This window comes from Schistosoma mansoni, chromosome 2 (genome assembly GCF_000237925.1).
Source record: "Schistosoma mansoni strain Puerto Rico chromosome 2, complete genome".
Classification (NCBI taxonomy): Eukaryota; Metazoa; Platyhelminthes; class Trematoda; order Strigeidida; family Schistosomatidae; genus Schistosoma; species Schistosoma mansoni.
The window spans coordinates 20,543,156-20,566,890 of NC_031496.1; the positions used below are offsets into that span (position 1 = coordinate 20,543,156).

General features: G+C 34.3%; 1 protein-coding gene across 1 annotated transcript in view; it reads right to left on the reverse strand.

The window, feature by feature from the left end:
* Nucleotides 1-451: 451 nt before the first annotated feature.
* The window catches only part of Smp_147220 (formin binding protein and related proteins), a gene marked incomplete at both ends in the record, with an annotated part of 50,264 nt that continues 26,980 nt past the window's right edge, over nucleotides 452-23,735 (reverse strand). The window contains 4 exons of the mRNA XM_018796037.1: nucleotides 452-876; nucleotides 8,248-9,359; nucleotides 15,501-15,583; nucleotides 16,250-16,531. Of these exons, the coding sequence (XP_018650290.1) occupies nucleotides 452-876; nucleotides 8,248-9,359; nucleotides 15,501-15,583; nucleotides 16,250-16,531 (1,902 nt within the window). The remainder of the gene's footprint in view (nucleotides 877-8,247; nucleotides 9,360-15,500; nucleotides 15,584-16,249; nucleotides 16,532-23,735) is intronic.

The window sequence follows — 23,735 nt, forward strand, 5'->3', positions numbered from 1 at the left end:
TTATGCGTTGTAAGTGTATATGATAGTGTAAATGGTATATAAACAATCTGCTGAGAAGAGAGGAACTCTTCTAATTTACTGCATAAATAGTGTGGAAAAAAACCCAATAAGAATAGAGAAATGACAATGATTTCTGTCGAAAAATTAAGGCACCAGTGAATAATGTGATAAAAAGGTGATTGTATATATCCATATGTACAAATAGGGAGATTGGAAGATTGTGTAATACTGCCGATCATTGTATTTTAAAGAAAAGTTACAAATAAAAAAGAATAATACTAATTGGAGATTGTTTATAAAAGTGAATTGTCAAAATGATATGGTTCATTGTTTAAGAAAAAGTATACTCATGAGCATACGTTCATTATGTATGTATAAAAAAAAATTAACATGGTATTAATAATAAGGCATAAACAAGGAAAGAGTGAATTCAACAAGTTTATTTATTTCATCATAAGTCCGTATCTCGTGAAACTCCACTTAAACGAACATAAGGAGAAGTACCTCTGAAATTTCTGTTCATCATCAACGTACCGGAATAATTACTTTTATTACTGTGAACACTATTCACTGGACTTCTCGCAGATGTTTGTGCTGTATTCACAGATTTTTTCAACGTCGGTTTAGTAGAAGTAGCCGTTCTAGTCGATGATGAGTCCGAATCTTGTAGTTGTACATATTCTGATTTCGGCAAGAGAACTGGTTGAAAATAAAAATTTTTTTGAACATATGCTGTAGGAACATAACCTATTTCTTGCGTTCGCTGTTTACGGCATACATGAAGCCAATCAGTAGTATCTTCCGTTGGATCAGTTGCCAAAATATAAAATTGTTCATCAGTCTCAAATGCTAAATAACACGATTCAAAACCATCGCCTAGTAATAATTTTATTCAAAAAAACAAAAAAAGTAAGAAAGACTAGATTATTATAAACTCATTTATATAATATATATTCATTTGAATGTAATGGCGCGTAAGGCCATCAGTGGAGAAGCGATTGGAGCTGGCTAGTGGGATGAGCCTGCCCACATTAACCAGGAGAGGGCCGCAAATCCTTTCAACCAAAAGCATCCATAGTATGCACGGCATCAAGATTATCAATAGCGATTTCCTCCTTCTTACTCATTTATGCCCCCAAATGCCTCGGTACGACCGAGGGTGGGGAGAGTCTGCTCTCCTATGGCTGTCGGAGAAGTTTTACTCACTGTCTTCTCTCGGGGGTATTGTTTGAGAAATTGAGAGGACAAAAAGCGAAGGTCCAGTGCTCAAACTGGGTTGGTTGGTTTAAAGAGTCTATCTAAGGGAGTTGGAAAACTCTGATTCCAAACCAATGATGCACATGGGCTACATGATACGACGTATAGATTTATTCTTGGTCACCGGCCAACATGGGACTACACCTCCTAACATCACTCGACTGCCTTGTGGATCAGATCTCTAAGTCAAAGGCTCAAGGAGTAATCCGCTAAGGAAACCACCTGCCTCGGTTCGGGCACCCAAACAATATCCAAGTCCTCACACATTTTGTGTGGCGTATATCTATTTTGGTGCTCTTTTGTACCAATGTTCATGTGTTCAAGTAAATAGAATATAGAATACAGTGATTCAGTATTGTCACATTAAAAAATATATTGCAACACATTCACACCTTTTTAAAATCATTGTGCGAATAAAATTCATTGGAAGTCGATGAGAAAAAACTCTATGACTATCTTTCTAGAGAATAATAATGTACGTATACGGATAATTTGAAGATAGCTTAATATTGAGGGTTATAAAATATTGTAGCACACCAAAAAGTGCTAATTATAAAATGATCAATCGAGAAATTTTTCTGTATAGATCAATTGATATAGTTTCGTGAGTAATACAGCCTATTGAAATAGTCTAAGCTATTTTACCAGCAAGGGTCTTATTGGGCCAGGATAAAGATTCTCGAAATTTATGAGATACATGTGATTAAACATCTAGAATCCCACTACTATGCTACAAGTCTTTATCCGACTAAATAATTGGAGAAAAACAGGATATATGGATCAGGAGCTTCTTCAAGTTTAGTTTAGCTACAGCAGCCAGATGTATAAATATTAATAAATATGACTGTGACGTTCAAGATATCCTGGGGGGAAGCCTATGCTCCTCCGCGAGGCATAAGTGACGTTCAATAAACTTTATTAAAAAAAACAAGTTAACGACTTATAAGCTCGATCAATCAAAACAGAAAGGACATAAATATGTCTTGTTTAAGAATGTAGCAAAAGCACTGATTAATCAGACAAGTTTCGTGCATTTCATGGCTTCTGTGAAATTCGGAGTGAAAAAAACCAATATTTTTCTACCCAATAGGTCTTATCGATTTAGATTAAGACAAGTTCTGAAGAAAAACCAGTATGACAAAACAGGGTTGTGTACACATGCCTTTATTCACAAAACAGATGGTGACGAACTAACACTTGTTAGTAGTTAGCCACCAAGCCCTCTTAGTTTCTGATGTCATGAACATGGGAATTTTAATTTATAGATCCTTGATTCTCAATAAACTTTAGTGAGTATACTGCATAGTATATTTTAAGTGTTACTGATGCGCGTTGAACTGATCGGTTTCATTGTACCAAAAAAACAGTAGTTCGATATTTTAAACTTACACAAAATGCGTTACACAACATAAAATCGTCTATGTACTAAGCACGGTAGAACTTCACAAATATATATATTTTAAGAACAAATGGACAATTTTCGAGATTATAACCATTTAGGTATTATGTAACAAAATGAATCGTAAAATACCAAGGCCAATTAGGTATAAATGGTTTATAATTGGGACGGTTTATATTTCAATATATCAAGTACAAAAATAAGTGTTGTTTTTTCAAGACAAACTAACAGAAAACTGAGTTTTTTTTAAATAAAACGGTAATTTTCTAAATAGCCATAAAGTGTATTTTTATCCATGCATGGAGAATTCAGGAGCTCGAGTGGCATATGCACACAGAAAAAGTATATTACAAAGAAACATCGTAAAATAAAACCGAAAATGCATATAGCCAAATGATGGCGGTGGAATTACCCGCCTTAAACTAATCACTGAGAAATGAGGAGCATTATATCGTATTCATATAAAGTCTTTTTTGAAATAAGCGCAGGATTCTTCATTTTGAAGCATTATAGCTTATTCATTAGTAATAAACCAACTGGTATATATATATATATATATATATATATATATATATATAGTTTCACTACTTCGTCAATCGATTTGCCACCCTTACCTAGTACCCCTTTCCTAACAACTACATTACTTACCCGGTGGTCCCAGGATATACGAGCAATGCTTCGAAGACACCTACGATCGAATACTAGTAGCCTAGGAATATCCTCTACTCCTATCGGCCATGTTTCACTGTCATAAAGTAGGACGGAACGAACTGCTCCGCAGTAAGTAGACCCGTCTTTTGGTTGGCAGACGGATATCTCGCCTGCGCCATAATTAACGCAGGTTGCCAAAAGCTAGATGAGCCTTCACACACCACACCACAAAGGCTGATGAGACTCCCAAAATAAGTGAAGCGGTCAACACGCTCAACTACTTCACTTCCTGTCATTAGTTCGGGTATCGATGCAACCCAATCAAGAAATAACATTTTGCATTCCGAGGGGGGGAATCACATCCCGAACATGCCAGTATTGCTGCTTATATTGGTCAGACGATTCTGCATTTGATCAGCGTCTTCACCAAATAGAACTATGTCATCGGCGTATTTTAAGTCTACAAGTGAATCTCCTGGTAGAAGTTCAATCCCTCTAAATTTAGATGAGGAAAGTGTTATTTCTAAAGGCACGTCTACGTTAAAGTTAAACAAGAATGGAGAGTGGACAGCCCTGACGAACACCACTTGAGGTAATCAATTCTGATGACAGTTCGCCATAAGCTCTAACTCGACCAGTTGTGTCCGAGTAGAGAGCCTTTGTGAGGTTAATGTACTTATTTGGTACTCCTTTCAGTGACAAACACTGCCATAGAAATTCACGATCAACGGAGTCAAATGCCGCCTTAAGGTCAAGAAATACTACGATTGTGGGACGTCTGAATGTGTGTCTATGTTCTAGGACCTGACGTAGAGTGAATATCTGGTCTATACAACTACGTCCAGGTCGAAAACCAGCCTGGTTTTCTCTAGTCTGCTCTTTAAGAGATTTGGTTAGGCGTCGAAGTTTTATTGAAGCTAATATTTTGGACACCATATTAGTCAAACTGATTCCTCTGTGATTGTCACAAGAGGACTTTTATCCTTTCTTATAGACTGGCATAATCAGTGATTGGGACCAGTCAGATGGAATTACATCCAGTTCCCAGATCCTACCTAAGACCTCAGTCAATTTCGCTGCTAGTATTGGACCGCCATCCTTAAAAATCTCAGGAGTAAACCTGTCAGGACCTGCTGCTCTCCCTCACTTTAGATTTCCTATAGCTTTTTCAAGCTCATAGAGAGTTGGAGGACTTACATGAATTTGCCATTCAGGAAGACTGGAGATCGTGGGAAACCGGTGGGTGGCTGAAGGCTAGTTGAACTGATCCCTTAAATGTTCTGCCCATCGATCCAATCTCCTGGATTGAGAATGAATGATATATCCATCTTTTTCCGAAATAGTTTCGCTGATAAATGGGTTCCTAATACCAGTTTTCCTAACAACTCTGGACAGTTGTCTGCTGATGCCTATTGCCGCTGCGTTTTCCATCTCTCTCGCTTTCGTTACCCACCACTGTTCGCAATCATTGCGTAGGCTTCTTGTTAGCCTGCGCTAAAGCTGACTCCGCTCTTCGTTATGTTCAGAGCCAGATGGGATGATGCTACTCAGATTTGTATGCGCGTTTCGGAGACGCAGCATACATCGATGGCGCGAGATTCTAAAGTCTTAGCTAAGGAAGCCTAATATCAATTCCCGATTGCCCACGCCGTGAAAGGGTATTTCTTGAGGGACCTCAAAAGGAAGTTGGATTAATTTTGATCATAACGACCTGGGAGCGTGACCGCAGGGCCCAAGAGACAACTGCTTGAGGTCGGTCACGCACGGCCTTTTGTGGGAGGTTTTTGACGTCTTAGCTCTGTTCTTCAAAGGGCTTTACCACCTGAGACGGAAATCCGTGAGGTAGGGTGAGGCTTGACCTCTTCTAACCCCCTTCCTTCCTTGTGAGAAGGCATCACCGCTGCAAGTGCCGGTTGTCCGAGGGAAACACCTTACTGCTGTCACACCCCTCTACAGTCAGCAGTACGACTTCGCCCTCAGATCTTGAGTTGCTGCTTTTAGTCTTCCTGTTCTCCAACCGAGCTGCCTGGCATGGTATGACCTACAAGAACATATGTTCCAGTCAATATAGTTCGGTTGGGTCATCGTGATAGGCAAGCCCAACCATCACGCCAAGGTAGCAGCTACGGCAGGATAATATATCTCCAGTCATAGATAAAGACTCCATTTGTTCACTGAATCTTCAGTAATAATGTTATACAAATATACATGCACAAGGTACATATCACATTTGAACGCATTTCACGTCAAACAAAAAAATTAGATTTGCCCACAATTAGACAAATGTTTAGTATAGACTTAGTTTATGCCTTATTTACCTACGACACGAACCATTCGGTCAGTTAATTAACGTAGGACTTGACACATACGTGAATCGGTCAACGCTGCCACATATTAGCAAAATCAGGTGAAACTAACAAGATTAATTGCAAGCGAATCGCAATAATAGTAAGAAGGATTGAACACTCAAAATAATGACTACAACTGTAACGCAAGCTCTAACCAGATAGTCTTCAGCTCTTGAACTGATGTCACTTATTCGTTTGACTACTAGCTTACTTCCAACCCAATTCTACATCTTACGTCAAAGTAGGTTATGATTTGACACATAAGTGACATATTTTTCAGTCACGTTATTCGATGAAAACTCACTGCCCTACTAATTGATATGACAAATTAACTTGAATAATGCTAACGAAAAAGTACATTTCCATTGGATAGTGTAATAAGAAAACAAAGATTATCGAACAAGTGGAAAGTAAGAGGAAACAAAGATAATAAGGAAAATAATGTTCAAGACAATTTTAAGTTCACCACGCTGGATAATAAACTAATATTACCAAGGCAGGTTTACGATGAAAACAAACTGTTTTTGAATAAATAAATAAAATTTAGTTTTTTGTATGGGCAAAGCCTCAATCAACTTTTGTATACGTCCTTTAACACTTTTGTACAACACCACAAAAGCCGTGTTAAGATTATTCTTATGACCTGTTTCAACAATATGTTTGAGAATGGGAGACAGTGGATATTTATCATCTACTCTTATTGAGTTATTTGACTGTATTTGCTTTTTTTAAACAATTAGATACATGTTTAAACACCCTAATTTGCAAATCATGATTAGTTCTCCCTACATATATGTGCGGCCACACACACACACACACATGGAGACCGATGGGTATAGTACGTTGTGACATAATTGTTCAGCGTAAAATCTAGACGGTATGAAACTGATCAATTTCAGTCCTAAACATCAATCGAAAGAATCAAGCAACTAAAACAAATGAATTAGATTAGTTGTTATACATTTTCTATTGGATCGAATGTAATCTAAACCATGTCTAAAATATAAAAAAACGTTTTTTATTCCAAACCAAATTTATAATCAGTTAAAAAATTTATTCTAATTTCAATTACATGTTATTCACTTGTAATTGAAATACGTTTTATGCAACAAAAGACATTTGTCACTCTTCATTTTTTGGTTAGTAACTATGCCTAAAATTGAGTCACTATATATACAAAAATTGAATTCATCAAACCAGTTAAAGAATAAATAGTAATGGTATAAATAATTAATCCATTACACAAGCATTACTTTTTATTTATTTAATCAAGCAATTTAATAATGGTCTAAACATATTCACACAGTTAATATACATTGTAAGGTAATGTTATACATATTATTCAATGAAATTTTTTTATTTTCTATGAAAAAAAATCAATAATGACAGATATTATTGATCTATTGGAATTATGAGTAAAGTTTTAAATCAGAAGGGGTTTTTGTGGAGATTTAGTATTTTCATAGTTGAAAGCGTGATTCAATTGAAGCTAGACCAACATGGAAAACCTGGAAGCACTGGACGGCCATTTCGTCCTATTATAGGACTACTCAGAAGTGCGCATCCACGATCCCGCACTCGCGAGATTCAAACCCATGACCTACCAGTTTCAAATAGAAATCAATCCCATAAACCATAAATCTTAACAGATTCTCTGAGTAACTTTTAATATTGAAGATTTGCTATGATCTTAAAGTTTTAAAAACAAGTTTTCCGCTTTTTTTTCATATATTGTAAAAGCGAATTAAGGACAACAGAGTGATTAGAGATTTATTGGATGAGTCACTGAGTCCTGATGTAACCGAATGATAGTAGTATAGTCTGATATTTTATGGATTGGAGTTGGTCTAGTTACATTTTGATCCATCTAGATCTACATATGCCAAACTGTGAAAAATAATTTTTAGAAGGGAAATCTCTTTAGTCTTTCAAACTCATGTTAACTTTCTGAGTGAATTTTGTAAATGAACTATTCCTAAAATATTTTTATATATTGTCAGTATATTATTCAAAAGAGAAAAACTGGAAGTGTGATGTAAAGTTGAGAAGTCAGATGAAAATTAATTCCGGATTTTACTTCTTAGAGATGTGATGATTCTAGAATTTAACAATATCAACTTTACCAAGCAATCCAGCTTTCCGATAGTAAGATTTCAGTGGATTAGAATAGGTTTTATGAATTTTAGTCGTCTATAACGGACATCAATGAATGACATATGAAGCTTAAAAAGAAAATAATATTCTACGATAGGTTAACTGGGCTTCAAGTCTGCTAAACGAAGGCCTACTCCAACCGACTATGAAACAACTGCCTGTGAGTTTGGACAGTATCGAGGTTCATACTCATACCATCAGATGATAAGCAACAACTATGAAATCTGACACAGGAAAATCAATGGAAAAATATGAGAGACATGTGATGCTAATGTAGTGTATGTGAATATCTACAAATTTAGCAATATAATATCCTACATTACTGACTAGATGATTACATCACGCCTCAAAGCAGTATAAAAATGAATATTAACACAACTTCGATAATATACATCAAAATTTGAAAAACGAGATAAAGTAGAATCTCCATCTCGTTACCTGTAAATGGATACAAGGCACTGCAATCACCAATGGCAACAATCTGTGATTCTTTTGATTGTCTATTATTATTATTATTATTATTATTATTATCTTGTTTGTGATAACAACTAGGAGATATTGAACAAGTGGAATCAATATTATCAACTGTAGCTTCAGTTATTCGTTGTTCATGTTTAAGGTGATGACGTAATGACTGGTCCTGTTGTTGACACTTTTGTAGTTGTGAGTACCAAAGTCCTTGTTGTTCATGCTTTTTCAAGAGATTTTTATTATGATTATATAAAACTTGATCAGAATTTTTTAATTCAAAATGATTATAAGATGAATTCATTTGAGAATAGATTAATGTGTCATTACTGTGATTAGAGTCTAAATTATTATGGTAAGAATCTCCATTTATTGTTGAACATCTACTATTATCGTCATTATTAATAATTGTAGATCTATTAGTGAGTAAATTTTGTTTTAAAGTAGGCATTTGAACATTCAATGATTCAGGTAGTTGACTAAGTGATGAGGTTAAAGTTGATTGTGTAAATGATTCAATTGGAGTTACAATAGAACCAGTTTCTGATTCAGCTAAAGGAGCAGTAAATAATTTATCCTGTTTTAATAATTGTTTGGAGGAACCACCATTTTCCAATGGTTTCGACTTTCCTGATGTAGAAAGATAATAAAGAGGGATGGAAGACCTTTCATGACCTGAAGATAAACTTCTCGTTTGAGAGTCAGAACGAGAATAAAGAGATGGTGAATGAGTATGAGTTGTTGTTATTGTTGTTATCGTCGTAACAGGAAGAACAGCAGCAACCGCAGCACCTTTTGGAGCGTCAGGAGATTGGCATGACGATGCCATGGACTGAGGTAGTCCATTTAGGACAGACGTTGATGCATAGGCTACATTATCGCTGTCAGTGGTTGAATGAATTCTTAATTGTCGTCTATAATTGTTATTGTTGATAGTTGTTTTATTTCCATGACCATTATTTTCTAATTCGGAATTCGAGTCAGAGAAATCACTGGGATCTGCAACAGAATTGTCTCTTGACCTACTAATACTACCAGTAATTCTAGAATTATGAGTTGCTCTCCTTTTTGAGTCAAACAGACTAGATAGAAAAAGTAAATTAAAAAAACAACAATTAGAACTGCAGAAATTTTGAAAGCTGATGTTATCTGAAATCATTAACTCAAATAGAAATCTTAAGTCTCCTTGAAACAGATCTTCTTCTTCTTTATCACAAATACATTTTTCTTCCAGTCTTTTAAGTTCAGTATAATTTGATTATGAAAACTGTAAAATTAGTTACGCACAATAATATGGACGAATAACATGAAAACAGTTGAATTTATAGATTTCGTTATTTATTTAACACACCTTCTGGTACAGCTCAGCACCAAAATAAATACACAATAAATAAGCAGCCATGTTACACCACCTCCAGGACCCAAACCGGGAAGTTTTAATGAATCAACAGATCCCAGTCAAATATAGCCTTATGTCATATCACAGAGTCGTGTAATAAACTAGCCACCTTTACACTTTTTCCAACCAGTTGCAGCACTGGCAAATAATCCATGATATAGAAGCCACATGAATGACATTCGTAACACATGTCCAATCCACCGGAATCATTGTTTGAAAACGTTAACTTTAAATGAAGTATCGTCACTGTGTCTGAACACATATCTCCGAATCTCAAGATTATTATTGTAGAGTTGGCACTGAATAACAGCAACCCTTCAGAGACAATGATGACCAGACATGGATAGTTGCCTAATAGACTCGAATTGGATAAAGGAGGGTTTCATAAGCCATGAGCTGAATGGCTCTCGCTGACATCTTACAAGCCCAAACTTTTACAGCCGAACTAACATCACGAATGCTCTAAAGATAACCCAAATTAGCACAAACAGCTCTGGCCTTAAATATGTGTAGATTGATTTCATCTATCATGTAACCACCAGCACACACATCACTTACTCGAATACCCAAACTTTCTGATTTCTTCTAAAGGCCCACTACAAAGAGAGACTGGGGGCACAGGATCCTGTCAGATTTTTAAAAGTAAAAATGTACAAATTACATACTATACTACGGGTACTCATTGTCAATTGATTAATTGGAACCTGTATAACGTATGAATCCCCTCACATTAAGACAATGTCATCCGTAGATCGAAAAGTCTTTTTCCAGGTAACCAACCATAAAAGTCAGGTGGTGATCTGAATTCCGCTTTTGATGACATATGGTAGAACTGGCAAATAGTAAGTTTAGAAATCAAGATAATCAACAAGTCTTAGTGAAGTAATTAACTGACACTGTTTATACTGAACTTTACAAACCATTATCATTCCCTATAAAACAGAACCATGTATATTGTGCAATTGTTAAATATGTATTCAGTTTTATAAACTGAATAAAAGTATATAACTGTCTATCATGCAGTAGGCATGACATGGTTAAAAGCACTTCTCAATAACTATTCATTATCCTTTTACCTCAGGAATTGATTTCAACTAGATAACCATTGAAAACCGGGAAGCATCAGATAGCTATTCAATCCTAGTAAGGACACCTTGGTAGTGAGCATCCGCAAATTACCAGGGAACAAACCCAGGACCTATGATTTCGTGTCGCGCGCTTAACAACGAGATCATTGAGGCGCCATCCAATGACGTACATGTCTAATTTTAACCAGTTAGCAATATAGTACAACCATCAATAATTATTCGCTAACTTACAAATTGATTTAGACAATTTAGCCAAACTACATTTTTAGGACAGACAAAATCGTGCAGACCATTATGATGATTGGATAGTTTTGTTCTGTTGAAAACTGAAAACTCGGTTTGTAACTTACACTACTCACTTTGTTTGTTAAAATACACATCGCAACTTGAAATAAATCCAAATTTATAGCAAAACTCTCATATTTCAATGATTTCATAGAGTACAACACTGATACGCAAATACATACGTATCAATTATAAATATATGGTGGGGGAGATTTCACTTTTTTAAAAGCTGTGTTATTGAGTTTAATTAGGTGATGAAGTACGACCCTTCATTTAGAGAAAATAGCTAATTTTGTCATTCAATCAGTGAGTTCTGAGTACTCAGTGACATAACTGTTCTGATGATTACCGATCGTAAGAGTGAATACAAAAACGGCTGAATATTTTCACTAAACCGACGCAAGAGTTGTTTTAACGTTTTGATCAATAAAGAATGTAAATTAGTATTTGGATGCATATTTACAACTAGGTAATCAAATACATATTTGTATAATCGGCTGCTAGACAATTTTCTGCGTATTTTCAAGGACCTATGATGCATCAAAGCTACCTCGACTACACAAGATCAAGCAGGGCTGAAATAAGTTATTTAAAACCAGTTAGATTGGGAATCAGAGATTAATGATGCGGGTAAATTAATAATTTGTTTACCTTAGCCATTTGAGCAGTTTTATAAGTCAATCACACACTCGTAACAACACTAATCTATTTTGATATCAGATGGTTAGAGCTGAAACATATTACCGCTTAGGCCTAGGATTTCGTGCTCGTTGGCATTTGTCAGTCAAATCGCAACTTCATCCGACAGCTTTATTTTTCAAAGAGAAGTTAGATAAAAGTGATATTAGTTACTAATCAGTAATTAATTAATGTCGACGTCATATTATAGTTCACTGAACCAATCGTATGAACCTCAGCTGGAAATAGGTCATGATGTGAAATATAGCGCACCTACGAAAGGTTTATATCAATAGTATTTCACATTCTGAGACAATAATCACAGATTCCTAATTTTGTGTACAACTTTAAATAATAATACAGATTAACATCCTAACAAACATACTGAATGAAATTATCGGCTATAGAAACACTAATGAAAGAGAAATTTATATATACAAACTAGCTTTTGTATGTTCATGCAAACAAAACTAATCATTACTGTTTGTCTGAGTGTTCATTTACCAGGTTAAATATTTATGACGGTTCTATAATTTAACTAGATATAGTGAATAAATATAATAACTATTATTATTATTATTCAAATATTTTATGTAATTCTCTCACATTATATAATACTTAAACGAATAATAAACCTATCCTATTTTAATTTGATATGAAAACACATTGATGAAGATATAAAAATCAAAATATTATAGTTTTAAAAACTTTAATCATATTTCAAAGTGCTCTATTAATGTCAGCAATTCAGTTTATAAAAACAAACATAAAACTTCACTCCTAATGACTTTTGTTGATAAAATTTTGTTTGAAATAAATCAGGCTTGTAATATGTATTATCCCCAATTGATTGATCGATAGCATTCGATCAGCACTAAGAAGGACTTGACACGCATGACAATGATCACCACCCAGTGATCAATCAATTGTGATTACATCTCAGTCCTACAGGAGGTCGGTCGCGGCTCGAATAGCTCAGTGGTAACGTCTCTGACTGTGAAGCTGGGTGACACGGGATAGAATCCGTCAGGGAGCACCAGTTCCCTCAAGATTACAGGTACATCTTGCTGACGAGTGCCAAGTAGCACGAAACCCGTGTCCAGGGTTTCCTGTTGACCACCTCCAACCACCTTATGTATTATTCCTATTTTTAAGAAACACTTGTTTTGTGGTACAGAGATAACATGACTAATAAATAATATTTGGTAATGTTGTCAAAATACACTGAAATAAATATTTCAAGTGAATTATTAATCTTTTTTGGTTCAAAATTAAAGATTATTCCCATGAAGAATATCATTGTTGTCTGACTTTGAAAGTAAATTTCATTGAAAGCTGACATTAGATGGACAATAATTTGATAAACCAAATAGCAATTAATAGCTATTTTGTTCTTGTTTAGAACTCCTCAACAATATCTATTCTCTTCTGTTTCCCGATATGAGATTGAAATCAGAACTCTCAGAGTTTCACAGTGAGCAAGATATCACTACTCAATAGATACTGAGTTGGGCTCTTGTAGTTCACATTTTTAAGGTCAGTTTTCTCATGATACGATGCGATCCTGTATTTTATGTTACTGATGAGTTACTGTTTCATTTTAAACGTGGTTGACTATATAGGTCCAAGTTTGAGGAGTAAAGCTGCAAGGTAAATGTCACTAATGACTATGTTAATTATTTACTAAGGCTTTCATGGTGACTTTGTACAACTTAAAAATAATTACTATCGTGACATTATGATTTTGTACCGATTTCTGAGTGGGATCGTTTTTGGAGTTGTAGGGACATCCTACTAGTAAATCCCAGACAAGGAAGAAAAGTGTTTAGTACGTCTCTAACTAATACCAGCTGCTAACAAACATGACGAAGAAACTGCTCGAAGTATTCACGCAACATTTGCAATAAGCTTCAATCTCTTGAAGTCCATATTTGTTTTGCAAACACAAAGGAGAACTTCGCTTCTTCGGATTGATATTTTACCGCTTATTTTATTCGAAACTACATTTTTCTTTCTTTATTCTACATTATATTAATAACTAGTTAATCGTGCTTACATTTAATCGTTTTCTAACGTCATTTGCAGAAATAAAAATTAACTGTCGTAATTAATAATGTTGTTTCATTAGTCCAATGTTAAAATATAAGTGAATACAATTTGTTTGAGAAAAGCTAACTCATTATATTTTGGAGATTTATAGAAAGTGCACTATTGTAAACAGAAAAAAAGAAAATGACCATGGGTCCAAAATCGATCTGTTAATAGATTTATCCTATTATTAAATTTTCATTAGTAATAACTGTATTAATTGTATATGCCTTTCAGTGTATCTATGATTAGTATAGCTATCTAATACGATATATATTGTCTTTGAATTTTATGTAGTAGAAATTATAAAGTGTGTGTGTGTCTATTGAGGTGTACCAGCTGCAATAGTAATATTTATCTGTTCGAATGATTGACAAGATTATCATATGATCTATAAAAGGTAAAATAATGGATTGAATCACTAAATTTGGGAACCAATGAAGCTTAATCAATCATCCAGACATTTCCCTGTCAGACCTGGTTTGGTTGTAGTGGACGCTACTCACAAGATTATTTGTAAGTAGTGCGTAGCGAAACATGACTTAGAAGTTGCTACAATTGTCAGGCGAAGTAAAGAGTTCCAGTAAATAGGAAGCACGTAGCTTGCAGAACACACCGAATGATGCAAATGGATGATTGACGGCTATTTATATGTACGTTGTAACATGTAATAAATATATATTCCTCCTGCCAATTGTTATGTTTTAGATAATAAGTGGAAAAACTATCTTGCTTGACTTTCTGGTAAATGAACGATGTGTGTTCTAAAATTAAATCGATTTGGATTCAAGTATAGGGCGAACTAGTGAATTATCAATATAGGTCGCTTCACAGCTACATCAAATTAAGTTCATTTAGAATAAATAGCACAGTGTGAGGATGTATGTATAAAATCGGATTGAAATGTTTCGAAGTAAAAACAAGAACACAGATATCACAACAGATTACAGGTAATGTAACAGTACAAGTTCGAGGTAGGTTGCAAGTTTGACAAGTCATACACTTAAACAGTATCACCGACTAAAAACAAGACATGTTCGATGTTGATATCGTTGATAACATTAAATAATTATCACACCATTATCAATTGACTAAATCTAAGAAAGTAAGTCGCTGGATGATGGATCCAATTATTTCTGCCAGACTACACAATCAATTAACAGCAGTAAATTATTTTATGAATTAATCATATAATCATAAGATAAATACAGTTAAATGATGGACAAATGTGTGGCGTAAGTGGATACTTTCAATAGTATTGTGTTTCGTGAGTTAGATAATTCAATTGCGCAGTTTCCATTGTCATTGTGGACATTTTCATGTACATGTGAGTTTTCTAATCACTACAAAAGCGCTAATTTACTTCATTTATTTAAATGCACACGTTGTTCATAATAAAAATGAAAGCTATGACATTGAATCATCCAGCCTAGAGAACCGAACACTAAAAACATTGTTAAGTGTATATATTTAAAAAGCTATTAAATGAATTTTCTTGTAGTTTTTCACATTTCATATTATCTTCAACAAGTCAGTACAATGAAAAATGTGGATAACTGAACTGTACACTCAGCACTTGTCAAGCACACAAAATATACAATTAGAAGTAAACGATTAATATTCAAATTGAAACGAGAGTACGCAAAGAAAAACATTTCGAACACAAACAAAAAGGTATCATTTACCAAGTGATTTGATCATTTGTTTTCTGATGTTTGATTCGAGCAGGCTCGCATAAATCTGCTACTGATTTTAAATTCACAACGCTCTGAGACAAAAAAAGCGGAAACAACAAATAAGAAAATGAGTCAAAATTCATGCTAAAATATAATTAGCTGTTGAATATACAGCAGATAATTTACATCATAAACTGATGTCAACTGGAGAAATACTAGGACTGAAGGAAGTACATAATAGCCACTTCATTCAAATTGAGTACTTTCCAGTAAGATATATCTCCAACCTTATATAGGATTGAACTTACGTTATTTTAAGCACCATGATAAGCAAATCATGACAGTCAAATACCATAAATAGAAATAACTTTCTGTGCACTCATTATATTTATCTACTAAGAAGTAGACGTGCGTGTTTAATATATGAAAAAAATAGCCAGGACAGACAAACCAAGAGAAGAATTATCAACAATCATGATTGTTAATAAACTATATTTTCTTGTGCGTTTGTACTTAATAATGATGGAAACAAAGAAACAAGCGAAATTTAGACAAATAACAAACTACGCACAAAACACTAAGCCATAAACACATATATAGAAATTATTAAGGAGTACAAAATCAAAGATATATAATGCGTAAGTGATAGGATAAATGTGAATGTGAAACATTCAGTGATCAGAAAATGAGGTGAAATCAAAAAAGAGATGAAGCCCGCCAAACGATGAACACAGAAACACATCTAATATGAACAATACCAGATCTCCGGTACTCTGTGAAGCTCTAATATCCAATGGACTCTTGATACAAATTCTATCGTAATTATGATTATCATTGTTGTCGTTGTAGTCAGTTGTTCGCCGATGACGAGAGAATTTCATACGAAAACTATGAATCCGATGTGTTTTATATTGATGTTGTTGATATCGACGTGCACTTCTACGCCATGGAACAACAGGTTCAAAAAGTGGGTTCGACCAACCTGATACAACACCATCTCCATCAGAATTAACTTCACAATTTACATTCAGTGAATCGTGCTGATGATATAGATTAATTTTATGATTTATACAGTTTTGATGTAGCAAAGACAACCCAAAACGAGTGTATAATCAAAACAAAATAGAGGAAAAATATAAAAGACATTAAATTAATTGTCTATATATTGGCTTGTAAATATTAGTTATAATTTGATTATGTCATTATTGCTTAATTACATAGACTGGTAACCAAAGGGAAGGAGCAAATCTTCACATAGGATATGATCAATGATAACTCCAACAAATGTGAACAGCAATAAGCAGAAATATCGGACTAACCGATAACCTAACGTTCAAATGAACAGCTAGTTGTCAAATTACAATATAGAGTAAACACCGTAAAAGATTGAGACATGATGATCACAAGTTCTAATAAAATAACTTCAAAACATTTTGACGAGTGGAACTTTGAAGCAACTATATAATTTTCAAGTTGGAAACTCAGTATGATATAGCACTCTAATACCATATTTCTTCCTATGAGTATCGATCGATTGGACTTCAAAACTATCTTTCCTCAGGTTTGACAGTAAAATAACTGTCACAACAAAGGAAAATGGTATGCTTGTGTAGAACGTATGATCGATTTTCATGAGCTGATGTGACTCATAACCGAGTAGATATTTTTCTGGACATAAAGCTCCCACATGATGTAAAGATATCAGAAAATAAAACACAACTATATACAAAACATCGAATAAAAAAATACACGTAATGTTGAAGTTACTTAAAATACAATTGACTGCATGGTGTCAGTTTCCTAAATCCAATACCGCCTACGAAACTGAAACCTAACTACCAGACTTAATTCTCGTTTATCATATCAATAATCAACCTGTTAAACTTTAGCAAAACTTTCCCATAATCCCAGATTCAAATACCGTCTTGTTCACAAAAACCATTCAATCGGAGATCATTAGATAATCCCGATCAATTTAAGGAAATATCGACTGATGATTTGAGACATATATTAAGTTCTAAGCTTCCTCATCAAGATTTCCTAGATAGCAGTAACGTATGACTAGAGATCGTAGGTAATATGGTTCGAAATTAACGTTACGGTAGCATCTTACGACGTATTCTTTTTTATCTAAATTTTACACTTTGTCATACATATTTTAGTTAGGAATCAATGTATTATTTCAAATGAATTTAAATTCATAATGGTGAAGACCGAACTCCCATTAAATTTTTATACGCCATTTTATTCCTTATTATTTGATGCATGGTTAGTTTCCTTATTCTAATTTTTTCTCGCTGCGCTGACTTCATTAAAGCAATCAAAAGTCGGTATGTATTACTTTGCCTGCTGTATTTATACTGACTATTTTGTTTCAGGTTGGAACTCTTCTCTTTCTACTCTGACATGAACAGTAAGCTGGCATCGCAGATGCCTTAAAAGAAGCCGTGTTAATTTGAAACGTGTACACGAACTCTTTGGTCCGTGATCAAAATAAATCGCACAAACTGTATTCATACAATATGACATTCAAATCACAGACTAAAAACACATCTATAAACTCGAACTGCGAATGATTAGCGTTATATTTTTAAGGAAGTCCGATGTGCTCTAAAAATATTAGTAGTTATCTCCTGGACGAGCGAAGTCACTCATAAATATGCACTACATACAATTGACTAATGTTATATATTGCAAATGATTACATCCAACTGCATATTTGCATCTAATGTTATTATTATTATTTAATCAAACGATTGAAAGAGCTGTTAGTTATGTCCATAACTAGCCAATCAAATCGTTGTTTAAGCGCCCACCACGCCAACCTGGTCTGATGTTTCTGTAGACTATCCCTGTTTCATGTGACCTGCCAATTGAAGGACATTATTATCTTATTACATTAGTGTGACTCATAACTTTTATTCATTTCGATAAGACACGCAATACTGGTTGGTATGTTTGTGCGTTCCACTTAATGACTGTAATTCTTTTAATTATTGTACTAATATAACTGTTTTTACGTTTAGAAACAGATAAGGTTGTTGTCCTTGTTCTGACTACAGCTTTCACATAGACTCTGGGGTTGCCAGTATCGCGGTCAAAGTTCTAATAGAATATCTGTAGGACAAATTGAACTGCTTTTGATATCCATTTAGAGCAAAACACAATCAGTACAGTTCAAAACATTGAACGAACTCATCATCAATATGTGTATTAAAAACCCCATCATGGCATGTACTAACATGAAGAACAACTGTAATCGTTTAATGTTAAGCTGAGTCAGAGTTGTTGTCAGATGACTGGAAGATACTCTTATTGTCCTTGAATAAACTGTCGACTGAACGCACACATAAATTGCCTACAGAAACCAATCTAATGAGTCGCAAAATACAGTAATCTATTATCCAAGTCTCTGTTTGTATAAAAAGTGTTTGAATCATTTTTAATGACTAGTAGAATAGCTAAGTGTAGTTTGTGATTATGTGAGCAGATTATGTTACATCAACTCATCTCAGAATAGAGAATATATGTAGTTGAATACAAGTGAACAGTAGATATAGAAGTAAATGCAAATCTAAAAGTAAATCTAGGACATTGACTTTCAAACGTTTTAACAGCTAATGTGAGATTTTTTATATATTTTCCATATTTCTGCCATCTACCAAGTAGGTTATATTATACTACTACTAATATTACTAGCAGTAATATTGACGACAGATAGTAAAAATAAGAAAAAAACAGTGAACTAAACAAAAAACGATAGTAACGAATAGCTAGAAATTAATGGCGATAACAGTAAGAACACAGTAAGCAAAAAACGTAACTAGTTTGTCACATGAACTTTAACGACACCTAATCATGAAAAAAGACATAATTATATAGGATTGAGAATAACTTAGAATAGGGGTGACACTGGTAGGTGCAAACAAGACGTTCCTTGTCTAACAATAAAAAGCATGGATCACCTGTTTATTGCATCAAGTGATTATTTATATGAACACTTATGATGAATAATCCAACTGTAACTGTTATTTTGACATGGTGGTAATCAGTCATGCTCAAGTGTGGATAATCGGGAAGTAACAAATCGGCGCACATCTTTAAAACCACTTGATAAGATCTTGTCCATGGTTAAATTTGTTCTCTCTTCATAATATTCCATCTATCCTTACTATCAATCCTTTTCTGATGGTTTCATCTTGATCCCTATGCGCCACCAACGTTAACTATTCAAATGTATGAAGTGTTGTTTGTAGTCTCCGGAAAACGTGCACCAAACCTTATCACAAATCGAACAATAGACTTTACTAAGACTCCAGAATCCCGTTCTATTGAAATATGCTACTTCTCTAAAACTGTCTTACAGAACTCGATTGTATTCATTCATCTAATCCCACTTAGTTAGTACAGAAATAGGCAAGATTTACCCTTCACATATCTGAGGATTCGACTTCGACTTCTCGTAGAGTTGGCGTAGGCAAAGTATCAATCTCCAAAGTATAACAGGCTCTCCTGGATTAGATCCCGGTAAACAGCTGCTTGTGCGCTGCCACAATAAATGTTATGATAAGAACCCGATAGAATAGGGACGTAGTTCCTCTTGACGCTCTCACTGACTGGAGCTCTGATGGAGAAAAAAGATTTACAGAAGGCTTTTAACCCCACTGTTCAAAAAGCTGAACCCTCAGACATCGTAAGTAGTAGTAACCTTCGCATGACGACTGTTGGTAGAAACCGACGATTTTAACATCTATATGGAAATCTCTTCGCATGGAAAGGCGATTCGGTTAGAAGATATTCATAGAAAGCGGCGATTTCAGTGCAATGAGTTTAAAAAATACTTTACTCTAAAATAACCATTCGAATACAAATTCTTAAGTAATAGTTTATAAATAATTAACAGTAGTATAGGGACGAAAAAAAAAAATGGCAACAATAAGTGAGAAGCCAAGGATGGAGATAATACCGAAACATCATACATCAAATATTTGGTAGACAAACATTGAAAATATATATGCTAATTCACCGAACAATAGCTCCCAAAGTTCCTCACTTATCTTTAGTCACCCAATCATAGCAACAAGTGACCAGGTTTGTTAAATACTCATATAGACATGCAGACCAAAAGAAGTGATGTGCAAATACTTGGGACATATATATAGAAAGTCAATTTCATTAAAATAATTACAATGCAAAAGGATTCCAAATGGGCGTCATAAAAATAAAAACAAGTACGGTAATTAGTTAACGACCCTCAATTATGACTCTAACGGTAATGGAAATCAGTTGAAAAAAATGGATTCTAAAATGTACTGGAGATCATAACACGAGCCAATAAACAGAGAAAACGACATCACATGTAGTATATTGGGTTCTGGATACTCCCGTTGCCTAATGTACTGACATTTATGAATGTAATACAAGCAACTGATATAAAATGGTATCATTTTTATAAGAAAATGTAAATATAACAGAGGAAAGGGTGAGAAATCTATTTTCTAAGTAAAGAGGGCCTTCGAAAAATAGGATACGAATCTAAGCAAATGTCACATTCAGAAAGTCAAGAACTTGAAAGCGTCGACACGTCATAACAGTCAAAAGAATATTAGATAGATGGTATGTGGCCAGCAGCGGAATCCAGTACATGTGTTTCGTTCTATCTGGGACTTATCAGTTGGATATACCTGCATCCCAGAGTTGATATTCACTACAGAACTCGATCCCAGTACCGTTCGCTTCAAATCCCGTCGCGTTATCCACTTAGCTATTGAGTTTAGATGGACATCCACTTGTACAACAGGCATGAGATTTAATTCAATTTGACGAGTCCTAAATAGGAAAACGCACGCGACTAGGATTACACCACTAGCCGCATTCTGTCTATTCTATATCAACTTGTGTCACGATGGCTGTATCGAGGCAGTCCAGGATGCCCATATCTCAACTAAGACATCAAATTTCAGTCCAAAATACTAACAACAGGATAATCTAAACCATTTCAAATCAAATTTAAAAATGGTTCATGTATGATGTATAGCTATAAGGATGTGTCTATATATATATATATATATATATATATATATATATAACTATATAACTATATAACATACGCCTTTAAACATATAAAAAGAATAACCTACAAAAAATCGAAAATTCATCTAGCCGCCATAATATTGCTCTTTCTCTTTATAAACTTCACTTGCGATAACTGGTTAGCTTTGAACGCACTCAAACTTCATTTCAGGGATATTATAAGCTCATCCCCGTATTGTAACTATACTGGTTAATCAAGTAGCCGTAAGGCAAATCACTAAATCCGAAACCCACTACCAAATGAAATAGCTAATTACGAATGACATGGTGCTTGCTTCAATATCTTAAGTTTTAATCTCAAGTAGGACGGTTACGTGGCAGAAAGAGAAGTAACTTTTCGTTTCGTAGGAAAAAGACGTTTTAAGAAATACATCTACTACTTAATAAACTAGCAATGAGTATACGATTATTATTTGGTTGAAAGGTTTGTGGAGCTTTGTTTAATTTCGAAGCTAATTTTTTAAACCACTGAGAAGTGCTCAAATTTTTTACTTTTTTTTAAATAAATGATATTTCTGATGTGCAAAAAAAGCCTTCAGAAATTCTTTTTTAAGTCATATTACCCCACTGACCTTTGCTATAATCGGACTGATTGCTTTTGCTTTCGGTTTGTTATTTTCGTTGTATCCCAAAGGGATAATTGTTGGTATATAAGCCAAGATGTTCTACTGCAATTTTGGCTTTTAATATCAAGCTAATCTTGAGTTTCTGACTTCTGTCTTTAATTGCGAAGCGGACTATTGTTAGTGTGTTAGGTATTACACATCCAGTCTATCTAGTTTGCGCAGACGATGTTCCGTATTAGAAAACTATTTCAATCAATCGTAATTCAGAATTACCGTAAGGTATCTCAAAGCGGAGCGGTAACAGACTAATACCAGCCGAAGAATAACTAAAAAATGTCCTCAAAATGAATCATTACTAACAAACTACGTAACTAAATAACTGATTACTACCGCATTTTCAAAGCAAATTTATCGATATAAATCTTATGAGCATATGATTTCCCCCTATTCATGGGAGAATAAATCGTTAAGCATTGTAATAAAAAACGAGGCTAGGCTAAACGAAATGCAACACATAAATATACATACATACACGCACACTTTTAAATCGTTGAAGATCACACTCTCCTTCAAAGAAAAGGGATTAGATCAATGAAACAATAGAAAGTAAGGGTGAAAAAAGCCACAGACATGCACAGCTTACTAAACATAAAGATATACACGTATAAGTGGATTAGAAAGCCGATAACTAGGCAAACACTTAACGGTTGCCCCAGAGGGCGTTACGATTAAAAAATGATAAATATATTCTCATGTATGTAGAATAAGAATATACAAGCTACAAACAATACAATCGGATATTTTATTGCACCTCTCTATTTCGGTCAGTTGGTACATTACAGATGATAGTAATTGCAATAATAATAGAAAACAGAAAAAAGGGAAACACATTAGATGAGTTACGTACATCAATGTGTCTGAGACAAACCAATTTATTACTAAAAATAAACCGACCGCTCATCTGTTGTACGCATGATCTATCAGTCTGCTGAAATTGTCATTATAATGAGTTTAATGTTAAAAATATTTACTGCTTTGTTTTTCCAAGCAAACTGACTGAGAGAATTAGGACATTAAAAAAAATCAAGTTTTATTCCACACTGTAATAAGGTCAAATTATGTGAATGGAAAAAAATGACCATCTAAAATAATACAGATAAGATCACTCACACCTCTACTGTGAACTGTGCAGTTAGTCTTAAGACGGGTCAAGTAACTTGAAAGAAAAATTGCAAGGTACTGTACTGCATTCTACGTAGGTTGTTAGTTATATAACAACACAATGAATATTCACAAAAATACTCAGCCTGAGAAATAAAAAAAAGTATATTACCAAAGGGTGTAAACCAAAACTTATTTTGGCATGTTTGCTGAATAACTAGCTGACTTCTGCAGATATAACGAATTGACTACCCAAGATGCGATTATACGTCATAGACCGTCTGCAAATTCTACTTGAATCGGTGATTTTATAAAACAATGTTTTGTTAAGTTTATTTCTGCGTCCGTCCATACTTAAATATTCAAGCAAATAGTGATATTATTGACTAATTGCTATTAATCTGAGCGAAATTATGTAATCCTA